General features: G+C 42.3%; 1 protein-coding gene across 1 annotated transcript in view; it reads right to left on the bottom strand.

The window, feature by feature from the left end:
• The window catches only part of RBFOX1 (RNA binding fox-1 homolog 1), a 2485336-nt gene that overhangs the window by 183305 nt on the left and 2278663 nt on the right, over nt 1-23368 (bottom strand). The window contains 1 exon segment of the mRNA XM_074028822.1: nt 9812-10054. Coding sequence (XP_073884923.1) covers nt 9812-10054 — 243 coding nt within the window.

Here is a 23368-nt window from a genome sequence, read left to right as displayed (position 1 = left end):
AGTGAGCTAAGATGGTGCCACAGCACTCCAGCCTGGGTGATGGAGTGACACCCCTCTCTCACATAAATAAATAAATTAAATTGCTTAATGGGGCTATGAGCTATGCAGAGGCAATTAAGATCTTTGAACACTTAAATCAGTCCTTTGCATAGCAGTCTCTATGAGCTATAGAAAGGACAGATTTAGGTGTGTGAAGGTCCTAAGCAAATATAGAGACTGCTTAGTCATCCTGAGAGGGTAAATTGATGACAATAAATACAGGTATGAATAAGCACAAAGCACCAAATGAAGACAAAGTCACAATGAAACTTGTCAGATGGCTACGAGATTTGCAATGGAAATATGCCAGTGAAGTCCCCCTAAGGAAACATTAAATCCAACCCTTAGAATATGCTTAAGCTTTCCTCATTTAGCAAAAGCAAGACGTCCTCAGGTCTTAAAAACAAAACTTCAGTCATTTCCTTCTCTAATGAATCTCACTTTGTTTGCCCATGACCTAGACTTAGACCAAGAACAGCTTGTACTGATAATTTGTACTAAAACATGAGTGATTGAAAACTATTTGTCTATAAATCATTAAATACAAAATTACCTTGAAAATAAATTGGGAATTGGAGTTTTAGTTTGACTCTTGAAACAGGAAATTTCACAATTCTTATGATGAATTTATTCCCCTGGATAAAATATTTTTAATGAAGAATTCGGAACCAAGGAGACCACTCTGATTTCTCATTATGGGTACTGTAATTATCTCATAATTATGATGATCTACCTGGCAGAATGTTTACTATGTGCTTGTGATTGTGTTAAGACCTTCATAGACATTACTGTATTAGGATTTCACAACAACTCTAAACCTCACATATAAAAAAGAAGAGGCTCAGTTATGTAACATGCCTATGGTCCCACTCTGGGTCAGATTGGGAATGAGAGTGCCAAGCTCTGTACCTAGATTCTACCCTGCTTCTCCTGATAACATCTAAAGATATTTAACCAGTGCCATTTTCTTTTTACCTGTCATAGCAACCTCCAATTCTGCCAAAATCTGAGGCTGAAACCCTAGTCCTAAAAAGAACATCAGACACAGAGATGCTCAGAGATATCCTGTTCCTGTCCAACTTATCCTAAGTTGGGATTAAATCATTCATTTTGGCTCTCCAGGACTGGACACTCTTTGATGACCAGGGTCTTTAAAATAATAAAATAGCCGTGGTATTGTGTAATAAAGGTCTTTAGTTTATCCTGAAAGCCAAGGACCATTTATTGCAGAGAATACATGGGAGTGAGAAGCATCGTTCTCAGGCTCCTAAGGAAACAAGAGACAGTACCCATGTCTTCAAATTAAATGTGAATCTTAGGAAAACAGAACTGGTATTGACAAAACAGCTCAGTCACACTGTCATCTGAAAAGACAATTTTGAAGCCACCGAAACATGTTATTGGAGTTTGCTCCAGGCGCAGGTCTCCAACAAGAGCACACTCAAAGTCTGTAATATTGCACAGGCTTGGGTCTGCTGGGGCCCTCCCCAGGGTGAAATGAGTAATTCCTTTCTCCAATAGCAATCTACTTAGAAAAGAGGCCAGTGTGGCTGGGCATGCCTGGGGGATGCCTTCTGGGCTTCTAGCCCTTAAGAATTTTGGTCTCGAGTCTGACATGCCTGTTTTTGAGCTCTGGCTACTGTTTCTCAGCCACAGTGACCTTCAGTAAGTGACTTGCCTCAGATTCTGTTTCTGTAACATGGGATGATAACACTTCATAAGTGGTGGGGAGGGCCAAGATTAGTTGAGATTGTGCATGGAAAGTGCTTAAAATATAGTCTGACATTCAATGAGCAAAAGTTACGATTTTTGAGATTTTTTTCCTGATTCTCATTTAGATGTAACTCTTCCCCCTATTTTTAGACACGGCAACCTTCAATTATTTTTCCCAGCTTTCAACATAAGTACATGAGGCGTAAATCCTCCTCAAAGGAAAAGAACTCTGTTATTCTGTAATCCATCATCTGAGGGTTGTTTGGAAGAAAAGAGGGAGGGAGGAGATCTGGAGAAGGGTCACAGCAGAAGAAGGGAGTAAGAGAACACATAAGAGCAGAGAGGTTCAATGGTCAGCTTGAGCTCCTTCCACTTGTAAACAGAATGGAGGGTCAACTCTTGTCAAGACCGGAGGCCAGGTCTTAACTGACCTGTTCATCTAAGCTAGAGGGCAGCCATGAAGAAACCAACCTTTGTGAGAATTCTAAGCCATTGGCCAAGAGATCCTCTAGGGCAGCAGTGCCCAAACTTTTTGGTACCAGTTTTGTAGAAGACAATTTTTCCATGGACATGGTGGGGCAGGGAGGATGGTTTCAAGATGAAATAGTTGCATCTCACATAATCAAGCACTAGATTCTCATAAGGAGCACACAGTCCAGATCCCTCGCACGTGCAGTTCGCAATAGGCTTTGTGCTCCTCTGAGAATCTAACGCCTTTGCTGATCTGACAGGGGGCAGAGCTACAGTGGCAATGCTCACTCACCTACCACTCACCTTTTGCTGTACAGCTCAGTTCCCAACAGGCTACAGACCAGCACTGATTTGTGGCCTAGGGGTTGGATACCCCTGTTTTTGGAGACAGCTGGAGACTGGGGAAACAGCCTGAACTTTAACATCAGGCAGACAAGACATGGGTGAGGACCTCAACTGCACCATTCCCAACTCAAAGCATCTTCAACCTCTTTGTCCCTTTATTGGTGGGATTCTAACAGCATTTAAAAGGTTGATGTGGTAACAAAACAAGATGGTGACCAAAAGAGGGCCTAGAATGGTGTTTGGGCCATGGGAGGCCTTAACCAAGGACAGCACACCTCAACTTTTCTTCTCCCGGACACCCAACAATTCTAAAAGTACTTTCTTTTGTCAAAGAGAGGGATAGCCACACCCAAACACACAGAGTCCACAGGGACATGAACCAAGAGTTGGCTAGCACACCGGGTTGGGCAAGAGTGTGGGTGCAGGCCTTCTTAGGTTCTCTCCATGAAGGTGCAAATTGGTGCCAGCTCTTTGTAGGGTAATTGATCAATGTCCACATCTTAAATCCATGTACCTTTTAACCATTCACACCCAGAGGCGCACAGAGATGGACAGCAATCTTTGTACCTAGCTCTGTACTGTAACCTGACGGTAAATATCAACAGTGCAAGATTAAACCCAGAGACAACCTAAATGCCATCATTAGGATACTTCTGTACATAAAAATGCACACACACACACACACACAAAATAACGAGTTGAACCCCTAAATATGATAAAGAATAATCTCTGAGATATAAAGGGGGTGCCAAGGTGGGTGTTTAGATTTCAATTCTGTAATTTTGAGAATGGAAATTGTGAGTAGTTATAAGATACAAAGATTGAATTAGAGACAGATGATAGAGATAGAGGGAGATAAAGATAGAGATAGAGGACAAGCAGGCATATGCTTGCATTTGCATAAAACACTTCTGGAAGGAAATATAAGGTATTAGTAACTCACTTCTGGCAGAGAGACTAAGAATTTGGGTTGTGGGTGTTAGGACATGTTAGTTTTCATTTTATATCCTTTTCCAATGTCTGACTTTTTAAACCCCAAGCCTGAATTTCTGTTTTTCCCCTATACCTTAGTGATTTCATCAGCTTCAAAATCAAAACTGGCATGGAAAGGGTTAAGAAACAGGACACCATCACCAACCAATGTCTTATCTTCCTAAAAGTATTAAGGAAATTTGGAGGCACAGTTAACACTCCAGTGGGAAGCGGCTGAGGCCAAAGAAGAAACTGGCTCTTTAAATAGTTCTTTTCCCTGTCAGTCGAGCCTCCAGCTCAGAAACCTAGGTGGGGCACCCACATTCCTTCTCCCATCAGGGCCTAGAGCTAGTGGGAAAGTGGTGGGAGCTTTTTCAACAGACTGCAAAAGCATTAAAAATAGAAGTTAAGTTGCTATTGGAGATACATGGAGAGTTTGCCACTTGCAAATCTCTAATGATAATATGTCAAGAGTAAAATACCTTGTCAGGAACAGTATCTAATATAATACAGTATTGGCTCTGTCAGCAATGTGATCCATGATATGTTTGGAGGCCTACATGAAATAGAAATTCAGCAGAAAAAAAGGCCTGCAGGGACTCATCTCAGCCCGTGGGGAACTGAAAGGATGACCTGGTAAGTCTTTTCTGTCTGCATTTTACTGAGCTCTGGCTGGGAGCTCTGGGTGCATCCTCCTTCCCTTTTACAGATTCTGCACTTTGTGTTAAATCATGTGCATATATTAGATGTTCTTGCAGGCCACCAGATGGATGGATGGTTTCTCTTACCCAAAAGTACTTAGTTTCTCAAAGAAATAATGGCCTCCACAATGTCCTTAGAATGATATTAAACATCGTGAATACATATGTCAAAGAAAAGTTAGAGCTATTCCAGGTACAGCACTATCCTATTGGGAATGACTTAGGTATCTCCCAACAGTAACATTTTGTGCAAACACAGGGTCCTGGATATGGGGTGGGGAGAACCATAGTTCTGACCCACTTTGGGGTTAAATTCGTTACATAGGAAATTAAGAACCTGGAGTAAAGACAAAGTCCACCCAATAAACGTAGGAGGAGGCAGAGACAATTTGAACTAACTTGTCATAGACCACGTTCTGCTGCTGTAGATCAGGAAAGGATAACTCAAAAGCAGCATCTCTTTTTTGGCCAAAGAGAGATAAGTATACAGATGTAATTGTTTGTAACAAAAAACAAGATGGCTCCTTTATGATTCCTGTACTTACCCAATACCAGTCCAGAATATAAATCCTAAAACGTCCTTCAGGATCAGCCACAAAGCCCACCTGCTTCAGCCTCTAATGGCTGTCTTTCCTTTAAAATCCTACCCCTGAGATTGTGTACCATCCAAACACTGCTGGAGGAGACAAACTAGACAGTTAGCCAGTCCACCATACATTCACATTCTCCAAACTTGAGCACCCATTGCCATTCAAATACTCTAGGAATTATCTAAGGCAGATTTCTGACATGTTTGCCCAAGTTCAGGAATCCTTCCTTTGATGATGCTGCCTCCATTCATGGAAAAAATGAAGGCAATGTGGATGGAACTCCTCACATTATCTCTTGACTTGAAAATTTCTCTGCATCCTCCTACATTCCCCCTTCCTTCTCTTCTGTTTCAAAATTGAAGTAGTTCCAAATGTCAGCAGAATTATTTCTGAGTTACCCAAAACTGAAAACAACCCAAATGCCCATGTATAGGTAAATAGAGAAATAAACTGTGACATATCCACGCAATGAAATAGTACTCAGCCATGAAAAGGAAGGAGCTACAGCCACATGCAACAATATGGATGAATCTAAAATAAATGATACTGAGTAAAAGAAGCCAAAGAGAGCGCATAATGTTGATGTTACTGATATAAAATTCTAGAAACTGCAAATTAAGCTATAGGAAAAGAAGCAGACTCATTGGTTCCTGGGAATGAGGCAAAGAGGAGGAGGGGAGGATCATAAAAGAGCAAGAAAAGACTTTGGGATAATGGACGTATTCATTATCTGGATAGCAGTAATGGTTGTGCATGTAGGTACATTTGTAAAAACGTATCAAAGTGTATACTTTAAATATACACAGTTTATTGTATGTCAACAAAGCTGTTAAAAAATGGTTTCTTCCTTCCTAGACTACCTACTGTATCTGAATACTCTTGATCCTATTCCTTCTTATCTCCTATAAAACACTTCATCCCTTTCTTTCCTGCACCATTATTCCCTTTCTCTTGCTTCCTGTCTTTTGCACCCCAGTGGACCTTGTTGGCATAAACTAGTGAATCTAAATCAACTATCCTACCAACTGATTTCTCTGACCTCTTTGCTTCTCAGCTGCAATCTCTTTTTTTTCCTTATCACTCCAAATATTTATAATGGGCAATGCCCGCCCACTCCAACATATCCCATTTATTCCTCAACTCTTGTCCCTTTTGCATCTCCCTCCACTACTCTAGCAGAACTGCTTTCTTCTAGATCTTTGAAGATGTCCAAACTGTCACTTCAATAATGTCTTCTCAGTTTATTCCCTCCAGGCTCTATAGCCCAACATTCAACTGGTTGAATGTCCAATCTGAACATCCTACTGAGGTCTTATTCAATAGTTCCTCTTCTTCAAACCCTACCCCGTGAGCTCTCCAATGTTCTGTCCGTTTCTTTCTCTTCACTCCCTACTCTTGATGAACACCAATTCAAGCTTTTTTTTTATACAAACGGCTCACCATGCTACCTTTAGCTCTGAACATGTTCTGTCTACTTAGTTTCTTTAATGATTTGTTCTGAAGGTATCTTATCATGAACTCTGATGAAATGGTCTTCATTCCATGTATTTGGATATGAAGCTCCTCAGTGACCCCAGGGCTGGGACACTCAGTACCAGCCTCAGCCACTGAATGAAGATAACGCCACACAAGCCAGGAATGGAGACTGATTCCCATGAGAGGGCTTATATAGGATAAATCCAAGAGCTTTTCACAATTGGTGACTGGAGCCTGAACTTGCAGGACAAAGCCAGAGCATGGAGGTGAGGACGAGGAAGCCAACCCAGGATGGTTTCCCATTAGAAGCTGATGGACATGTTCCAACAACCAGGCTGTGTCTATCCTCCACCTGGACTTTTTATCGTACGGGCCAACACACTTCCTACTAAGTTTTCTCTTTCCTGTTACCAGAAGACTCTGAAAGGTATAACCTTCTGACTATGATTTTGAAAATGTTTTCTCCTACTATCATCACGATAGATAAAAGCTGTGAATACCTGTATGCTAGAATTTGGCACATTATCATAATTAACAGAAAACATATCCTATATCCTCCAAAGGCTCTCCAAGGAAAGAGAGCTTGTCTGCACATCAGATTATCTCACTGCAGTGCCTGGGGCACTGTGGTCACCCAACACGCTATTTAAATTCAATTGTGTTGATCTCTAAAGTGTTCTTTTTGCAGGGTAAAGATGTGGAGCATCTCAACTCCCCAACTAGATTAAATTTCCTTTAAGCTAGGCATCACTAACCCTTTCTTTTTATGTCTCATTTCATAACTCCTCTGACTTCAACTCTTCTTAAAGCTTTTAAAAAGCATTGCTTGTAACATGGAATTTCAACCCCTTATCAGACCCACCAGGCCCGTAGGATGTTGAATCCCTGCTCATTCCTCCCAGTTCATCTTTTGCCACATCACCTTCAAATCCCCTTCACCATGCCGGAAACATACTGGCCTCTTCTTAGGACTTTGAATGAGCCCAGATCTTTCTACCTTTACAACCTTTGACTGTGGTATTCCCTCTGCCTGGGATGCTTTGTCTTATCACCTTAAGGACCATCTCCTTAAGAAATGCTCCCAGACTATACGTCTGCAGGTAGCACCTCTGTTCTTTTTTAATTTCCCTGTGGTACCCATATTTTCCTTAAGACATCTATCGCACATGCTATTTGCCACATGCTCAGTTTCTGCCTCTCATACTGTTACAAGAGGGAAAGATCACTTTGTTTGATTCAACCATGCCAGCTAGTATGAGTCCCAGCCCTAGTAGAAGCTTAATAAATATTTGTGAGTAAATAAATGAATACATAAAATTTCCACAGCAGTTAGTTTAATAAATAATGTCTGATTGCACCTTTTTTCAAAATCTGAAAATAACCTATCCAGGCATTACTACTATTGATTATCACAAAATGGCCAACACACAGTAAACAACAACCCCATCACTACTGCCTGGTAGTCAACGCAAAAGCAACAAACACCTGCTGATCCAGCAAACTCATTTAACAGACCAGGCCTAAGGTACAGCAACTAAATACAAAAAAATCAGTAGCAGGAGTGTTCAGAAGAACCAGAATGTGGAGACAACCCAAATATCCATCAATGGACTAATGAATAAATAAACATGGTCTATCCATACAGTGGGAAACCCAACATGAATGAACCTAGACAACATTGTGCTAAGAGAAAGAAGGCAGACACAAAAAACTATCTCTAAGGCAGATTGGTGGTTGCCAGGGACTGGGGAGAGGGAGAATGGGGAGAGTCTGCTTAATGGGTAGGGGGTTTCCTTTTGGGGTGGTAGGAACATTCTCAAACCAGATAATGGTGGTGGTTTTGCACTACCTAGTGAATATACTGAATACCATTGAAATCTGTACATGAATAAAATGGTTAAAATGGGTAAGCTTTTTGTTGTATGTATTTTACCACAATAAATTTAAAAGAGAGGAAGACAACTAAAAATTTCAGAATGTATACTATTTTTTAAAAAAAATCTTCAAAACTAGCCTCCAAATGAATGAGGTGGCAAGTAGCCAAGTTAGTCAGTGGTTGCTTTTATCATAGGAAATGTATCATGCTTCAAACCCATAAACTTCTTCACAAATACTGCCTTTCCAGAGGTCTTGGGACAGGAGGAAGAGGCAGACTTGCCTTGTACTTAAAAAATGTTCCAGACAAGAGGTTTGGGGTGCCCAAGCTTCTAAAGAATTCTGCAGAAAAAGGTTCCCAAATGCATGTTCCATATAGGTCTTGTGGTATGCATGATTACTTTATGTGGCACACAAATGAACATTATTTAATTTTACTGTAATTATTTTTGCTTAGAGTTATATTTGATTAATGGTCAAAACACCAGTTTTCATTTACAGTGATGATAAAATGTCTGTGTTGTTTATATGCCTGTTTCTAATCCATTTAATCATTTGTATGCAATAAAATTTACTCTATATGGTGTATAAAGTCACATAACCATCACCATTAAGATACAGGACAGTTCCCTTATTCATCCAAATTCTCTCACCCTGCCCCTTTCTAGCCCCTGCTCTTTGGTCCAGCAATAAAAATGAAGAAACTAGGGACAAACACTGCAATCTGGATGAGTCTCAAATGCATGAGGCTAAGGTAAAGAAGCCAGGTTCAGAGCTTTGAGGTATGAATGAGGAGTAGCTGCAAAGGGGCACAAGATTTGTATTTAGGCTGATGGAAATGTTCTGAAATTAGATGATGGCAATCATCACACGACTCTGTAAATATGCTAAAAATCAGTGAATGGTACAACTAAAAATATACTAATTTTATGGTATGTAAATTATAACTCCACAAATATTTTATTTTTGTTTATTTAGAGACAGAGTTTCACTCTGTCACCTAGGCTGGAGTTCAGTGGAGCAATCTTAGCTCACTGCAGCCTCAAACTCCTGGCCTCAAGCCATCCTCCCACCTCTGCCTTCCAAGTAGCTGGGACTACAGACAGGCACCATTACACTCAGCTGAATTTTAAATTTCTTGTAGAGATGAGGTCTCACTTTGTCGCCCAGGCTATTCTCGAACTCTTGGCTTCAAATGATCCTCCCACCTCAGCCTCCCAAAGTGCTGGGATTACAGGCATGAGCCACCATACCCAGCCTCCATAAAGACTTAAAAAATATTATCTTACATCAAATTTTTTTTTTCCAAAAAAAAAGATACTTCATTGGGATCGCATTCTAGAAAGGCAAAACTACAGGAATAGAAAATTGATAAATGTGCCCCTTTACAAATCAATGAAGTTAATGAAAAAATACTTTGATTTAAATGAACGCTAAGAATGAATGCATGGAGATGAGGTAAACTTCATTCAGGAAGCTGGTATGATGAGCATGGGCTCAGGGACTGATCTGTTTGCCGGAGTCCCTGGGTGGATGGGGATGCGCCCGTGCTACCATTCCCAGGGCTGGGGTACGTGCCCCAGCGCAGGTTTGCATAACCTCCCACCCGCAGCCAACACATCCACTTACTGTGGCGGTGCCGGAGACGGTCTGAGCGTTCGTGTCCGCCGGGCTCTGCTCGGAGTGCGTCTGGGCGGGAGGGTACAGGTTTAACGTGTGCTCGGGAACCGTGGTCTGGCCTGTGTACTCTGGCGCGGGGTGGGGATGAGGGGCCGTGTATTCCGCGGGGATACCGTTTTGCGGGGGAGCAAACTGGGCCGAAGCGTAAGGCTGAGCCATTGTGTCAGGGGCAGCGGCTGCTTCCTGATTACCCTGAAAAATCAAAAAGGTGGAGAGAGGGAGAGAACATCATGAGAAGCCACGCTTCAGAAACCTTCCTCCCAGATCCCAGGACGATCGTGCACTGCGTACTTTCTAGGGGTCACCATGGTGCCACCAGCCCGAGATGGACCAATCTATGTTCATCTTCACCAGACCCCATAAGGAAACAGTAACCATCACTTCTCCCCATTTTACAGATGCAGAAACCGAGGCTTGGAAAAAATGAAGTCACTTTTCCCAAGCCACCCAGCCTAATATTCAAAGACGACGAGGAGGGTCTGTGGCTTACTAGATGGGATTTTTTTTTTTTTTTTTTTCTGGCAGATCCTTTTCATTTCATTCCCATTTTGGAAGCTGTGAGCATTTAGTTGTCCGCAGTGACAGCAGAACCTTGATTTGATACTTAAAGTGCCAAGAGAGATTAAATTGAACGTGTGTGTTCTTGAGAGGAGACACAATTTATGTAAGCATTTGAATTTAATCAAAGTTTTATGTGACTTGGCTCACATAATGGGAAGATGGAGTATCCTTTTAATGGTCCTAGTGTCTGTGTGGTTGTGTGTTATGTTGTGTGTGTGTATGTGTGTGTGTGTGTGATCTCCCCAGTGCCAAAATAAAGCAGCTGATAAAAATTCAGGGCCTAATTTGGACAACGATTGTTCTCTCTGACATCCCCATTTTAAGCATTTCTGAAAAATATTGGATTTAACTCTTAGTCTCTTTAGTCCATGCCTCTCCCTCCCTGCCTTGCTTTTTTATGAGCACGGAGTATTATATAACAATTCATTCTTCAGATCTAGGCAAAACATGCAGTGTGACAATTACAGCCAACTCAGAAGAATTTTAAAAACACACACAACAAAAACCTGAATTCAAATGCTTCCATTTCAGGAAACATCTCTCTCTCTACCTCCTCCTCCACAATCCTACCACGACACACACACACATGCGCGCGCACGCGCGCACACACACACATGGCATAAGAAATGGTAACCCAAAGGTCCAAATTTTCCATGGTCTCAGTAGATGGGATCAAACAGTCAGAAAGACAGAGAGAGGAAAAAAACTTAGCAATTAAGCACACGAAATAGCTGCCTCTCCCATTGTCTGTGGTAAATTAGATGTGACTTTAGCCCTCGTACAATGATACCAGGGCAAAAATATCAGAATTGCTCCTTATCTCTTTGGTACTCGCCACCAACATCCGAAATCCTCTTTCTCTAAAGCAATTTGAGTGCAGCAAAAACATGATGACAGAAAGAAGGGAAGAAAAAAATAAGTTTGTTCTCAGAGCAGCATACAGAACTGGTGCATTTGTTTAGAAGGGATCTTAATTAGAATGTTAAATATGACACTTGGAAGAGAACTAAGCTTAGGATAAGTTTAAACATTTTACAAGTAAAAACATTCCCATCAGGCTCTTCCCTCCTCCAGACAAATTTCTCCAAATGTCTGTGCCATTGGAAACAAAAGGACACAAGCGTTTCTTTCTCTTTCTAACATTTTCCCACAGCACTGGGGCCATGGAGGGTGTGCCTATGCTGAGGCTGAGTTGCTGCTATCTATAAGTAATTAACCCTGCCCATCTTGGGAAGCCACAGAAGACATGCACTGATACTGCTGGTCTGTCATCACTCCTGTTTCTTCAACAAGACCCCAGTTTCCTTCTGGGGGACAATCCCACTCTCAGCCTGTATGGTGCACATAGAGTTGAACCCAGCTCCTGGTCACTGCGAGATGAGCCATAGGACACCAGCCTGGCCAATCAGAAGGTCCCACTGAAACAGTCCCATGGATTTGGGTTCATGCATATCTATCGAGTGAGTCCATTAGTGCGTTAAGGCCTAGCCACACCATTGAGTCCCAGTCACCCCGGGGTTTTGCTGTAGTTTTGGGGAAGCAGTTCTCTTTCCACTCTGGCAGCTGTAAAAACAACATACACCTGGAGCTGCCAAGCGCTGACACTTAGGCTGGGCATGTTGCCTCACGCCTGTAATTCCAGCACTTTGGGAGGCCAAAGCAGGTGGAATACTTGAGATCAGGAGTTCGAGACCAGACTGGGCAACATGGTGAAACCCCATCTCTACTAAAAATGCAAAAATTAGCCGGGCGTGGTGGCACATGCCTGTAATCTTAGCTACTCAGGAGGCTGAGGCAGGAGAATCACTTGAATGTTGGAGGTGGAAGTTACAGTGAGCTGAGAGCGCACCACTGCACTCCAGCCTGGGCCACAGAGCAAGATTCTGTAACAACAACAACAACAACAACAACAGAACTGCCAATTGAAAGGGACCTACCTACAGGTGAGGCCAAACTGGAGGAAAATGAAGAGAAGAAACTGGGGAATAGAGAGGTTTCTACTGAGTCCCAGTGACATCATTTGAGTCTTGAATCCAGCTTTACCCACAGTTAGCACCACCCCTGTTTGTTTTAGTTACACAAGTCAGTAAACGTCCTATATTTTAACAGCTTTACTTAGATATCATTAACATAAAAATTATTTATGTAAGGTGTATAACGATGTTTTGACATATGTATACATTGTGAAGTGACCACATTCCAGGTAATTAGCATATCCATCACTTCTACATGATTTCCATTTGTGTGTGTGGTGAGATTTAATTTAAGATCTATCCGCTTAGCACATTTCCAGTATATAATACAGTATTTTTAACTCTTGTTCCCATGCTGTACTTAAATCTCCAGAACGTATCTGTCTTGCAAAACTGACACTTTATACCCTTTATCTCATTTTTTAAGCTACTTTTTCTGTTACTTACAACCAAAAGGGTCTTGACTAATTAAAAAAAAAAATCTTCTGCTGTTTTATAACTAAGCTAGTGTCTTTTCTTTTTCTTGGCTGTTCAGGGAACATATCCTTCTGTACAGAAATTTCATAGCGATGCCACTTCTCTATGGGTGATGAAAAGCCCCAGAAATGTTGGGATCTTGGGAACCATCTGATGAGACATTCATTGTGCCAGAGGCAGCTTCTGCTCAAAGGTCTGTTTCTGTCTCCCCAACCTTCTACCTGGCCCATCTCTGAATTGAAAGATAGACTTGTGTAAACTCTTCCAAAGCAGTGGTGTGGACAATGATCATATGAAGACAAAGGCTTCCCTCCTCCACCTCCAGCAGAAGATACTTTCACCAGGAACATATATAACCCTGGGGGCTTTTCATCAGTGCAAAGCAACCTCAGGAAAAGTGGCCCATTCCTACTAGTTCCTGCAAAAAAGCCAAGGCTCCTGGTAGACTTGGAGCTATCTCAGTATCAAACAGAGAAGGGTCATGCCCTCCAGAAGCTTATGGTAAGTTAAGGGAGAAGAGCTCCATCCTCTCAACTCCATCAAGTCTTCACATTCACTGCCCCTCAGCTTGGAAAGCCTCACCTCCCACTTGCCCAGCTAGTCCTTACTCTTCCTTCAGTTCGCACCAAGAGTCCCTCCTCCAGCAGGCTTTCCTTGATGCTGAAACCCAGTCAGTTGCCCATCCCCTTTACTCCACTGCAGCTGGATAGTCATAGCTCACACAGCTCCAAGTACTGCCATGACCTGTTTATTTGTCTGTGAGCTCCCTGAAAACAGGACACTCTGCCACATTCCCTGTCCCATCTCCATGGTCCAACAGCATACTAGCTGCAAAATGGATATTTATAAATGTCTGCCAAGTGAATATGTGCTTGAAAAATGACCTCTGGGCTCTGTAAAGCCTAATCTGGCAGCAGGAGATAGGGTAGGGGGATGAAGAGAGGACCTAGCAAATGACTCATGAGGCAAACCTGGCCCAAATTTTGTTTTTGTAAATAAAGTTTTATTGGAACACAGCCATGCTCATTTGTTTACTGTCTGTAGCTGATTTTGTACTACAAATGCAGAGTTGGATAGCTGTGACAGAGACTGCCTAGCCCACCAAGCCTGAATCATCTATTATCTGGTCCTTTGTGGAAAACGTTTTCTAATAGCTGTGGCAGAATGTCATTAGATATGGGGTCACCAGTTGAGAAGCCATTATTGCATAAATAGTTTGGGCAGGAAATAAAGCAGGCAGTGAAGCAGAGAGAGAGAGAAAGGGGCTGTATTCTATCTAAACCAAAGAGGGGTGATAGCTAGTCTTGGAGACTGGCAATATTGAAAGTGGTGCAAAAACAGTGAGTCAGAATCTTTTGGGGAATTTACTTTCCATTAGCAAATCTTTAACCTGTAAACACATATGCACACAGGCTTTAAATCTGCATAAGTAGGCTTTGAACAGAAGGTTCATGATGGCCTCAGACTTCCATGAAAAGCAGCCCCTTCTCCTCACTGGTCCTCAGAAGAAAACCTAATAGGTGGCAGGCACGGTGCTGGGTGCCTCATACCGGCAGTTCTTCCAGAGTGGTGACTGCTCCCCACAGGACATAAGGCAATGACAGGAGACAGTTTTGATTATCACAAATGAGGGAGGATGTGCTACTGCCATCTAGTGGGTGGAGGCCAGGGATGCTGCTAAACATCCTACAGTGTACAGGACTGCCCTGAACCACAAAGGACTGTCCCACCCCAAATGTTAATAGTGCCAAGGTCCAGAATCCCCACTTTGCATGCAATGCATCTCTAATCTCAATTTACCTTGTCATCAAAGATGCTCCAGGCCAAAGCTGGGAATAATTATTCAAGGTTACAGCCACAGATAGTTCTTAGAGAAGCCAAAAGTTAAACCAAGGCATCTCTTATCTAGCAAGAGAATCACCTGGTGGGTAGTTCACTTCGTTCACTTCATTCATTCATTCATTCATTCTTTTTATTTTTATTTTTTTGAGACAGAGTTTTGCTCCTGTTACCCAGGCTGGAGCGCAATGGTGGGATCTCGGCTCACTGCAACCTCTGCCTCCCAGGTTCAAGCGATTCTCCTGCCTCAGCCTCCCGAGTAGCTGGGATTACAGGTGCCCACCACCAGGACTGGCTAATTTATTGTATTTTTAGTAGAGATAGGGTTTTACTACGTTAGCCAGGCTGGTCTCAAACTCCTGGCCTCAAGTGATCCACCTGCCTCGGTCTCCCAAAGTGCTGGGATTACAGACATGAGCCACCGCACCTGTCCACTTCCCATTTTTAAATAAGCAACTCCCTCTCTATCATATACACCATGGACCTGTGTTTTAGCTGTTGGTGTGTTACTCCCTGTGAGGAAGCCAGGGACTAGGGTATTTGATTCAAAGATGCCAGCAATTCCAATGGACAGGTTAGGTTGGTGACCATTCGAAAGGAGTGGGGCAGCAGCCTGGGAAACTTCTGCAGTACCTCAAGCCTGAGGCCTGACTTTGAAATGCTTTGAGGCTATCTGAGGAAAGGCAAGGGCCAGCTGGGGGCATCACATAGTGCCAATGCAAACCACCCACCTCTATCATGAGTTGTGCAATTCTGGCAAACACAGAGCACCATGCTCTAGGCTAGCCATGGTAGCCAAGGAGCCTGCAGTTAGCATCCAGGAACATGGGGCTCCAGATTTCATCCTGTACCTAGAGTTCTCAAACAGATGTTGGTGGGACCCCCCTACAGTGACTTATTAACACTGACAGCCGTTCCAGAGAGACCCTAATTAATATTCGCAACATTTGCACTTTAGGCTAATTACAGCTAATATTTAATTAAGACCATTGTACTTCCTATGGAATTATTTTTCACCTTCAAATGGCTCCAGAGATGTCTTTGTTTCCTCCCTAGTGATGTTCCTGGATTCTTAGCTTTGCTGAAATGTATTTTCTGGAAAAATACATTGACATTAAGGGCACCTTTTCAACTCCAGGTCATAGCAAATCGTAGGCACCCGAACAGGCTCCTGGGTTGGAAACTGAAGCCAACTTCATGTAGGGGACAGTGACAGGCAAAATTATTTGGAGCATTCTGGCTAGACATTCCCTCATTTGCAGAAGCCTTCTTTCTTCTACTCCAGTGCCAAGTCCCCACCTTTCCCTAAATAAGTGGAATGATCAGAGTTTCTGATATCTGCAGTCAGGGTGCTTGTGGGTGTTCCTAGTTGACGAGCAGGATGATCTGCCTTGCAATTGTTCCCCACACCATCAAGCAAACGCTTCAGAAGCTTTTGCAAACTTAACGTTTAATTTCAGTGCCTGGACTTTCTTGAGTTGTTACTCAGTACACAAAAAGAGGATGAAAGGAGGCCAAGCTCTCATGCTTTAAAACCCACTATTGCTGCTGTAGAACTGACTAGAACCTTGAAATAAACAACATTTATTAGGATAAACTTAGAAGAAACTTTCTTCTCCCCAGTCACCAAACCTCTCAGTCAACGAGAGCGACTCAATGACAGCAGGATGGAAACCTCTCATTACTTAAAACACTCTAACGTGTAGTTTTCACTCTAGTTACCAAGAGCAAAAGGATTATTAAAATGCAACCAAGTCTGATTCCTAAAAGCAAAAAAAAAAAAAAAGTCATTTCAATTTAAATATTTTACTGAAGCATGAAATAGCCCGGCTATCATTGCTATTTTAAGACAAACACTGTAATCTGACTATTAGCATAGTGTGCCGACTCTTGTATGCACACAATCAGAGGGCCACTCTTCTGATGCTCAGACAATTTCTTTGGTCACTAAAATATCCTGAACCCTGAATTTTCTCTCTGAAGTGGACTCAGGAGACAGAGTCAGAGAGAAAAAAAAGTGAGAGGCTTTTTTTATTGTTCTTTTTGTTTTTCAAGACATTGCCTTTTTCCCAGTTGTTGCCCTGAGTGGTTTAATAAACTAGTTTTGAGAAACTAATAAGACAACCAAGAGCGGTAGCCAGTCAGGCTTTGCAAAATCTTTTGGCTCAAAATCTAATGCAAACCGTATCTCAACTGAAAAATAATCTTTAAGTGGCCGAACATGAAATGGGTCTATTCTTTTCCATGTAACTACCTGACTTTCACTGACAAGGCAAAGTACCTGCTTTCATAGCTGTCCAGGTGGACTTTAAAATAGACAAGTATTTTCGTGTGTGGGTGTGTGTTTGCACACTCACACGCCTGTGTTTCCCCACCTTTATAGTCAGACTTCTTGAGCACACCCTCCCTTTCTGCATCTGGAATTTATTTTTCCCCAGTTTATTTCCTGCTGTGGAGAACTTCCTCTGGCCTAAACTCAACCCTTATAATGAAGAAATGCACAGGAATTGTCAAAAGTTAATAAGCCAGCTGATCGTACCTGTCTACACAGCCCAGGAAGGCAACGGTTCCTGCAGTGGGACCCCCCACCAGCATGGACTCACTGGAGGAAAACTATCCATTCTTGGTGGTTGCCTGCAGTTTTCTGTCTTGCTGACGGTTTGTTTTACTTTAGTTTAGGAGCATGGTCTACGCCACTTCTCTGGCAAGAAATCGCGCATATTCAGAGAAACCCTCTTGTGCTGAACCGAACTGAGCTAAACCGCATCATGCCCTAGGGGCATTGGAACAAAGAAGAAAAATGCGAAAGGACACCATTAACCTGCTGGTTCTAAGAACCGCTCAGTTCCACACATCAAGCAGAAAGCGCATGCGCGCACGCACACATACACATACACACACACACACACACACACACACACTCTCTCTCTCTCTCTCTCTCTCTCTCCCCACCAAAACTCCTCTCCTTTCCCCGGACATGATTCAAGGAGCAAGCTCCATGTCACAGACAGCACAGACTTAACGCAAGAAAAGCTTTCAGCTTCATTCAAATCACAATTTTGAGTGAAAGATTAAATGGAAAAAAAAATACCTGCTGCACCATCCTGCTTCCTTTCTCCTCCATAAACTTAGCAGCTGTTCTTGTCCCACACCACAAAGCATCTGCCCCAAGCACGCCTCAATTACGAGCGAGGGTGTGCGCACTGTACAATGTGTGGATGATTGGGGTGTCGAGGAAGGTGGGGGGCTGAGGCCGCCTGGCTGACCTCCCCCTCAACATCTGACTGCTCCCAAAAGCAACCCAGATGGGACTTTTTCTGCCAGCAATGCCTGGCCCATCAATCACAGCTTGCTCCTCCTCTGGCTCCTACTCTCAGTTTCACAGCGCACCACTGAGCAGATGATTATATAGAGGAGGAAGGGGGAAAAAAAAAAAAGAAAAAAAAAAACTCAGCGCTCGACCACATTAATAGCTGTTTAAAAAACATTAGAAATACGATTCTGTGCATCGCCTGGAGCTGGAATTTTTCATTACTAAACTAAATATATGGTATGCAAAGTTATAAAATCCAGCAGGGAGCTAGCTACTATCTTATTTTATTTTTTCTGAAGAGGGGAGGGCAAACATTCAGGGATAAAAGGGAAGAGATAGAGGAAGGATGAAAAAAGCTTAAAGAGATAGACAGATCGCAATAGGTAAATTTTTAAAAATACTATGAGAACATCAGAGAGCATGAATTTGTAACAAAGCTATGTGGTTAGCTGCAAATCGATCTTAAAAATACCATAACTGATGATGACTTGGAAGATTTTGAAATCCAGCTCTTTTGCAGACTGGCTGTGTAATCTTAGATAAGTTATTGTGACATTACAGGCACTAGTTTTTGCTTCTGTTTAATGGCACCAATGATGAGTAGTTTCACCATATTATTGTAAGGATCTAATTAAAAATCAAATCACCAAAAACTACACACACACACACACACACACACACGGCCTGGCTCATAGTATGCATTATGTAAATGAATTCATTCATTCACATTTAATGAAACGATAAGCAAAATCCAAAACCATCTTTGTCCCTACAGACCTTACAGCCAAGTGCAGCAGCAGACTTCAAGAAACAAAAAATAAATAGTAAGATGACCACAATATTCCAGTGGTGATAAATGCTATGAATACAAAGTAGAGGGGTCTTGCTTTCTCCTCTCCTTGGACTTTTGTCTTTTCATGGCTTACCCTTTTATTTTTTCTCTCCCAGTGAGCAAAAACAAGAACTCATACACAAAATTCCCCAGTGAAACCCCACATCAATGCCAAATGCAGCCTCTTTATTTAAAGCTGCAAATACTTTGTTCTTCCTTTATTATGAAAACTACAACAACCAGAGTGAAATGTCAAAACAATTTCGGTTATTATTTGCTCATGTCTTTCTTGCTTGTCGAGGGAGAGGTTCTGAGAGTCCCATCCACCCTTCCTACGGATAGCTGCTTATCACCAAGCCTCCTTGCTATAGAAAGAGAGATCTTCCCCTACTGGAGGGAATGGATGGGGTTTCTGAAGCGATTAAACTTGTAATTAAATGGTATAACAGAGGAGGAGGTGAGGGTGGAAGGGACCGCCTGGAAGAATTCAACCTTCCTGCTTGTCTGTTTTGCAGGTTCTAGTTCAGGTGGCCCCTGGGCGATGTTTTTCTTTTTAATTCCCAGCTCTTCAAGGTTGCAAAGAAAATCTGGATACACAGTATTTGTGCCCGTCCTTACATTTCCATTTCCAATCATACTTTGGGGATCTCTGCAATGCATCACAGAGTGAGAGTTAAAACAAGCAGCCCTTTCAGATTCTTCAAAGGGATGTGTCAGCTCCCCTCTCTAACTACATAACCACAGAGGACAAGAGGCCCTGTCTCACGAGACTCCAGCTCAGTATGTGAGGACAGCAGCCATTCGCACAAATCATAAGCTCTTGTCCTCAACTGAGAAGCCAAATTCTGTCCTCCAACCTGTGAAAGAGAGACAAGACCAAGACGGACAATTCCCTGGTGATAGCATTAATGTCCTAGGGAATAATGGAGAAAATACTCAAAAACAAACGACGACAAAATAACCAGCCAGGCGCAGTGGCTCATGCCTACAATCCCAGCACTTTGGAAGTCCAAGGCGGGCGGATCACTCAACGTCAGGACTTTGAGTCCAACCTGGTAAAACCCGATCTCTACTCTAAAAATACAAAAATTATTCAGGCATTGTGGCAGGTGCCTGTAATCCCAGCTACTTGGGAGGCTGAGGCACCAGAATCGCTTGAACCCGGGAGATGGAGGTTGCAGTGATCCAAGACTGCATCACAGCACTGCAGCCTGGGAGACAAGGTGAGACTCTATCTCAACAAGCAAAGAAAAAAAGACTTAAATAGAGAAAGAGTTAGAGTTTCAGGTGGAAACAATCAGAGAGATGCAACAGAACATGGGTCCTTAGTCAGTGGAACATGAGTTCCTTGGGTATTCTTTTAAAAATATCAGATTCGGGCCTGGCGCGGTGGCTCACGCCTATAATCCCAGCACTTAGGGAGGCCAAGGCGGGTGGATCACGAGGTCAGGAGATTGAGACCGTCCTGGCTAACACGGGGAAACCCCGTCTCTACTAAAAATACAAAAAATTAGCCGGGTGTGGTGGTGAACGCCTATAGTCCCAGCTACTTGGGAGGCTGAGGCAGGAGAATGGCGTGAACCAGAAGGCGGAGCTTGCAGTGAGCTGAGATTGCACCACTGTACTCCAGCCTGGGCGAAAGAGTGAGACTCCGTCTCAAAAAAAAACAAAAACCAAAAAACAAAAAAACACATCAGATTCCAAGGCTTCACACCAGACCTACTGCCTCTGGATCTCTGAGGGTAGGATCCAGGGACGGGCACTGTCAAAAGGTGGCCCAGATAGTTCTGATACCCAATCCTGGAGAACTGTCAGTCTGATCTCTTAGGCTGTAAGACCCATGTAGGGGATCATCATATCAACATTTTTTAAATGAAATAAACTACACACATGAGAGAAGAATAAAATACTTAAGAGCTGGTATTGTTTCATGAAAACTTTATGTGGAGGAATGGGTTCGGAGTGTAAAATCTTTTATGAATTGTGGTAAAAATAAATAAATGGAAAGAAAACCACTATGCTGGGCCAGGTAATTTCTAGTGTTAGTTACTATCTAACCTTTTAATGCCGTGACTATGAAATCAAAGTCAAATATCGAGGCATCAAGAGCATAATGGTGAAACTATTGGCAAGTCATTCAATATGTGACCCAGTTTCCTTATTCTTAAAATATAAATAGTAATATATATTATTCTTCACAGTGAGACTCTTATGATGCTTTAGAGGGAAAAAATCTACTGGAATGTATTTTAGAATCTAGAATGTCCTGTATGCACATACGTCCCATTGGGGAGATAAAATTGGTCCTCCTTCTAGTCCAGTGAAGTTCTTCTTTTAGAGAATCCAGGAAGAAGTGATGTGTGTTGGACTCTAACCTACTTTAGTGAATACTAAACTCATTATGGTACCTTTGGCAGATAAGAAAACTGATGTGCCAAACAAATGAAAAATACTTGCCAACACATGGATCTAGTACATTAGTAAGGGAAAGAACCAGGATTTTAACATAGTGTGGTCTTATTGAAGAATTCTTGAATTACTGAATCCATAATAAGATAAAGATGAAGATGGTGGTGGTGGTGGTGGTGGTGATGATGGTGATAGTAATAATGGTGATGGTGATATCTGGTAACGAGGATAAGAAATAATCAGCACACCAATTATGAGCTGATTATTGTTCTAAGCACTAAGCATACAAAATTCAACAAAGTAGCTTTGCCTACATTACCTCATTTAACAAGAATCCAATGTGCTGCGTCTTTTTATCTTCTTTTTCAAGCTAGGTGGGATTACTTGCTCATGCTCACACAACTTATTAGCGCTAGGTGCCCAAATCTGTCAGAATCCTACATTATATATTCTTAAATACTTGGAGATGAATTCAGATCTGACCTCATTTAGATAAACATATAAACTTTGGTTCTGATAACTACGCCAGCTTACAGAATTTTTTTTTTTTTTTTTGAGATGGAGTCTTGCTCTGTTGCCCAGGATGGAGTGCAGTGGCGTGATCTTGGCTCACTGCAAGCTCCTCCTCCCGGGTTCAAGCAATTCTCCTGACTCAGCCTCCGGAGTAGTTGGGATTACAGGGGCCCGCCACCACGCCCGGCTCTTTTTTTGTATTTTTAATAGAGACAGGGTTTCACTGTGTTAGCCAGGATGGTCTCGATCTCCTGACCTCATGATCCGCCTGCCTCTGCCTCCCAAAGTGCTGGGATTACAGGCGTGAGCCACCGCACCTGGCCAGAAAATTATCTCTTGAACAAAGAACTCTGAAGTTGTGCTGAAGCCATAATTCATAGAATCCAACAAACAACAAAGATGACAGAATCCATGTTACAGATTCTAGCAAAGCTACCTGTGTCATTTCACTTCCCCAGCCTCAATAGGGAAGCACAGATAGAGGATGGAAGCCATCTTGCCATGGCTGACAAACACCAGCCCCAGAAACACAAGCCAACCGAGTGGGCGGCCGACTTGCAGTGAGGAGGTGTTATGTTTGCAAAATGTTCCATCCTGATATTCCATTTGGAGTTAACAGAAGGCAATGGAGAGGTTGTTTTTCTCAACTCTTTAAAAGTCACTGATAATAAAATATTTATGCTACTTTGTGTAAGTCGGAGACCTGGATATGGTCACTGCTGAGGTGATAATTCCAAAAGGAAACATAGTTAACCCTTAAAAAATTAGCAACATCCAGAACAAGCGAAGTTCCCAACCAACGCATCAGGCACTTAGGAAGATGGAGTTTCTCACTTTTCCAGGGTCTCACAGGACCCTGTCTTACCATTTAAAACCCCTGTCAAAGTATGACATTATATACACATTGTAGTGTCCATCTCCAACTGGACTGTGAACTCTATGAGTACAGGAACCTCGTCTGATTTCCTTTTTTTTTTTTTTTTGTCTATCACTGTTGCCTCAAGCATCTCAGTGTCTGAGGTGCACACACATGCAAGCACACATACACACACAGACACATACAAAAGCATTCAAAATGTTTTGTTGAATAAAAAATGAATCCCAAGCTAGTCCCTTCATTTTTACTAGTACTGAGACATGTTCTGACTCACTCAGCACCTCGGGGCACTGAGCGCAAGGTCAAAACCATCCACTGTTGCCCTGCATTACTGAAAAAGTTTCCCCATTGGAATATCCGAACACTGCACTGAAGCATTTCTTGCCAGAAAGGCATGCCGCATAGGGCTTCACCTGTCTGTTTGTGAAATTGCTGCAAATGCCTTATTATTGCCTGTTATTAATATAAACTAACAACCGGAGCAGCTGGTATTCTTCGAGAACCTTCTAAGTATCGAACAATGTTAGTCACTATATATACACACACACACATATACACACACACACACGTATATATATGTGTATATATACACGTGTACGTGATAAGTGAGATTTTATGTATATATATGTGTGTGTGTACATATATATGTGTATGTATATGTGTGTATATATATGTGTAATCTCACTTCATATGTGTGTATATATGTATATGT

The sequence above is a fragment of the Macaca fascicularis genome, chromosome 20 (genome assembly GCF_037993035.2).
Source record: "Macaca fascicularis isolate 582-1 chromosome 20, T2T-MFA8v1.1".
In the NCBI taxonomy this organism is placed as follows: Eukaryota; Metazoa; Chordata; class Mammalia; order Primates; family Cercopithecidae; genus Macaca; species Macaca fascicularis.
The sequence above is the reverse complement of the archived record's forward strand: the minus strand, read 5'-3'. Positions and strand labels throughout refer to the sequence as shown.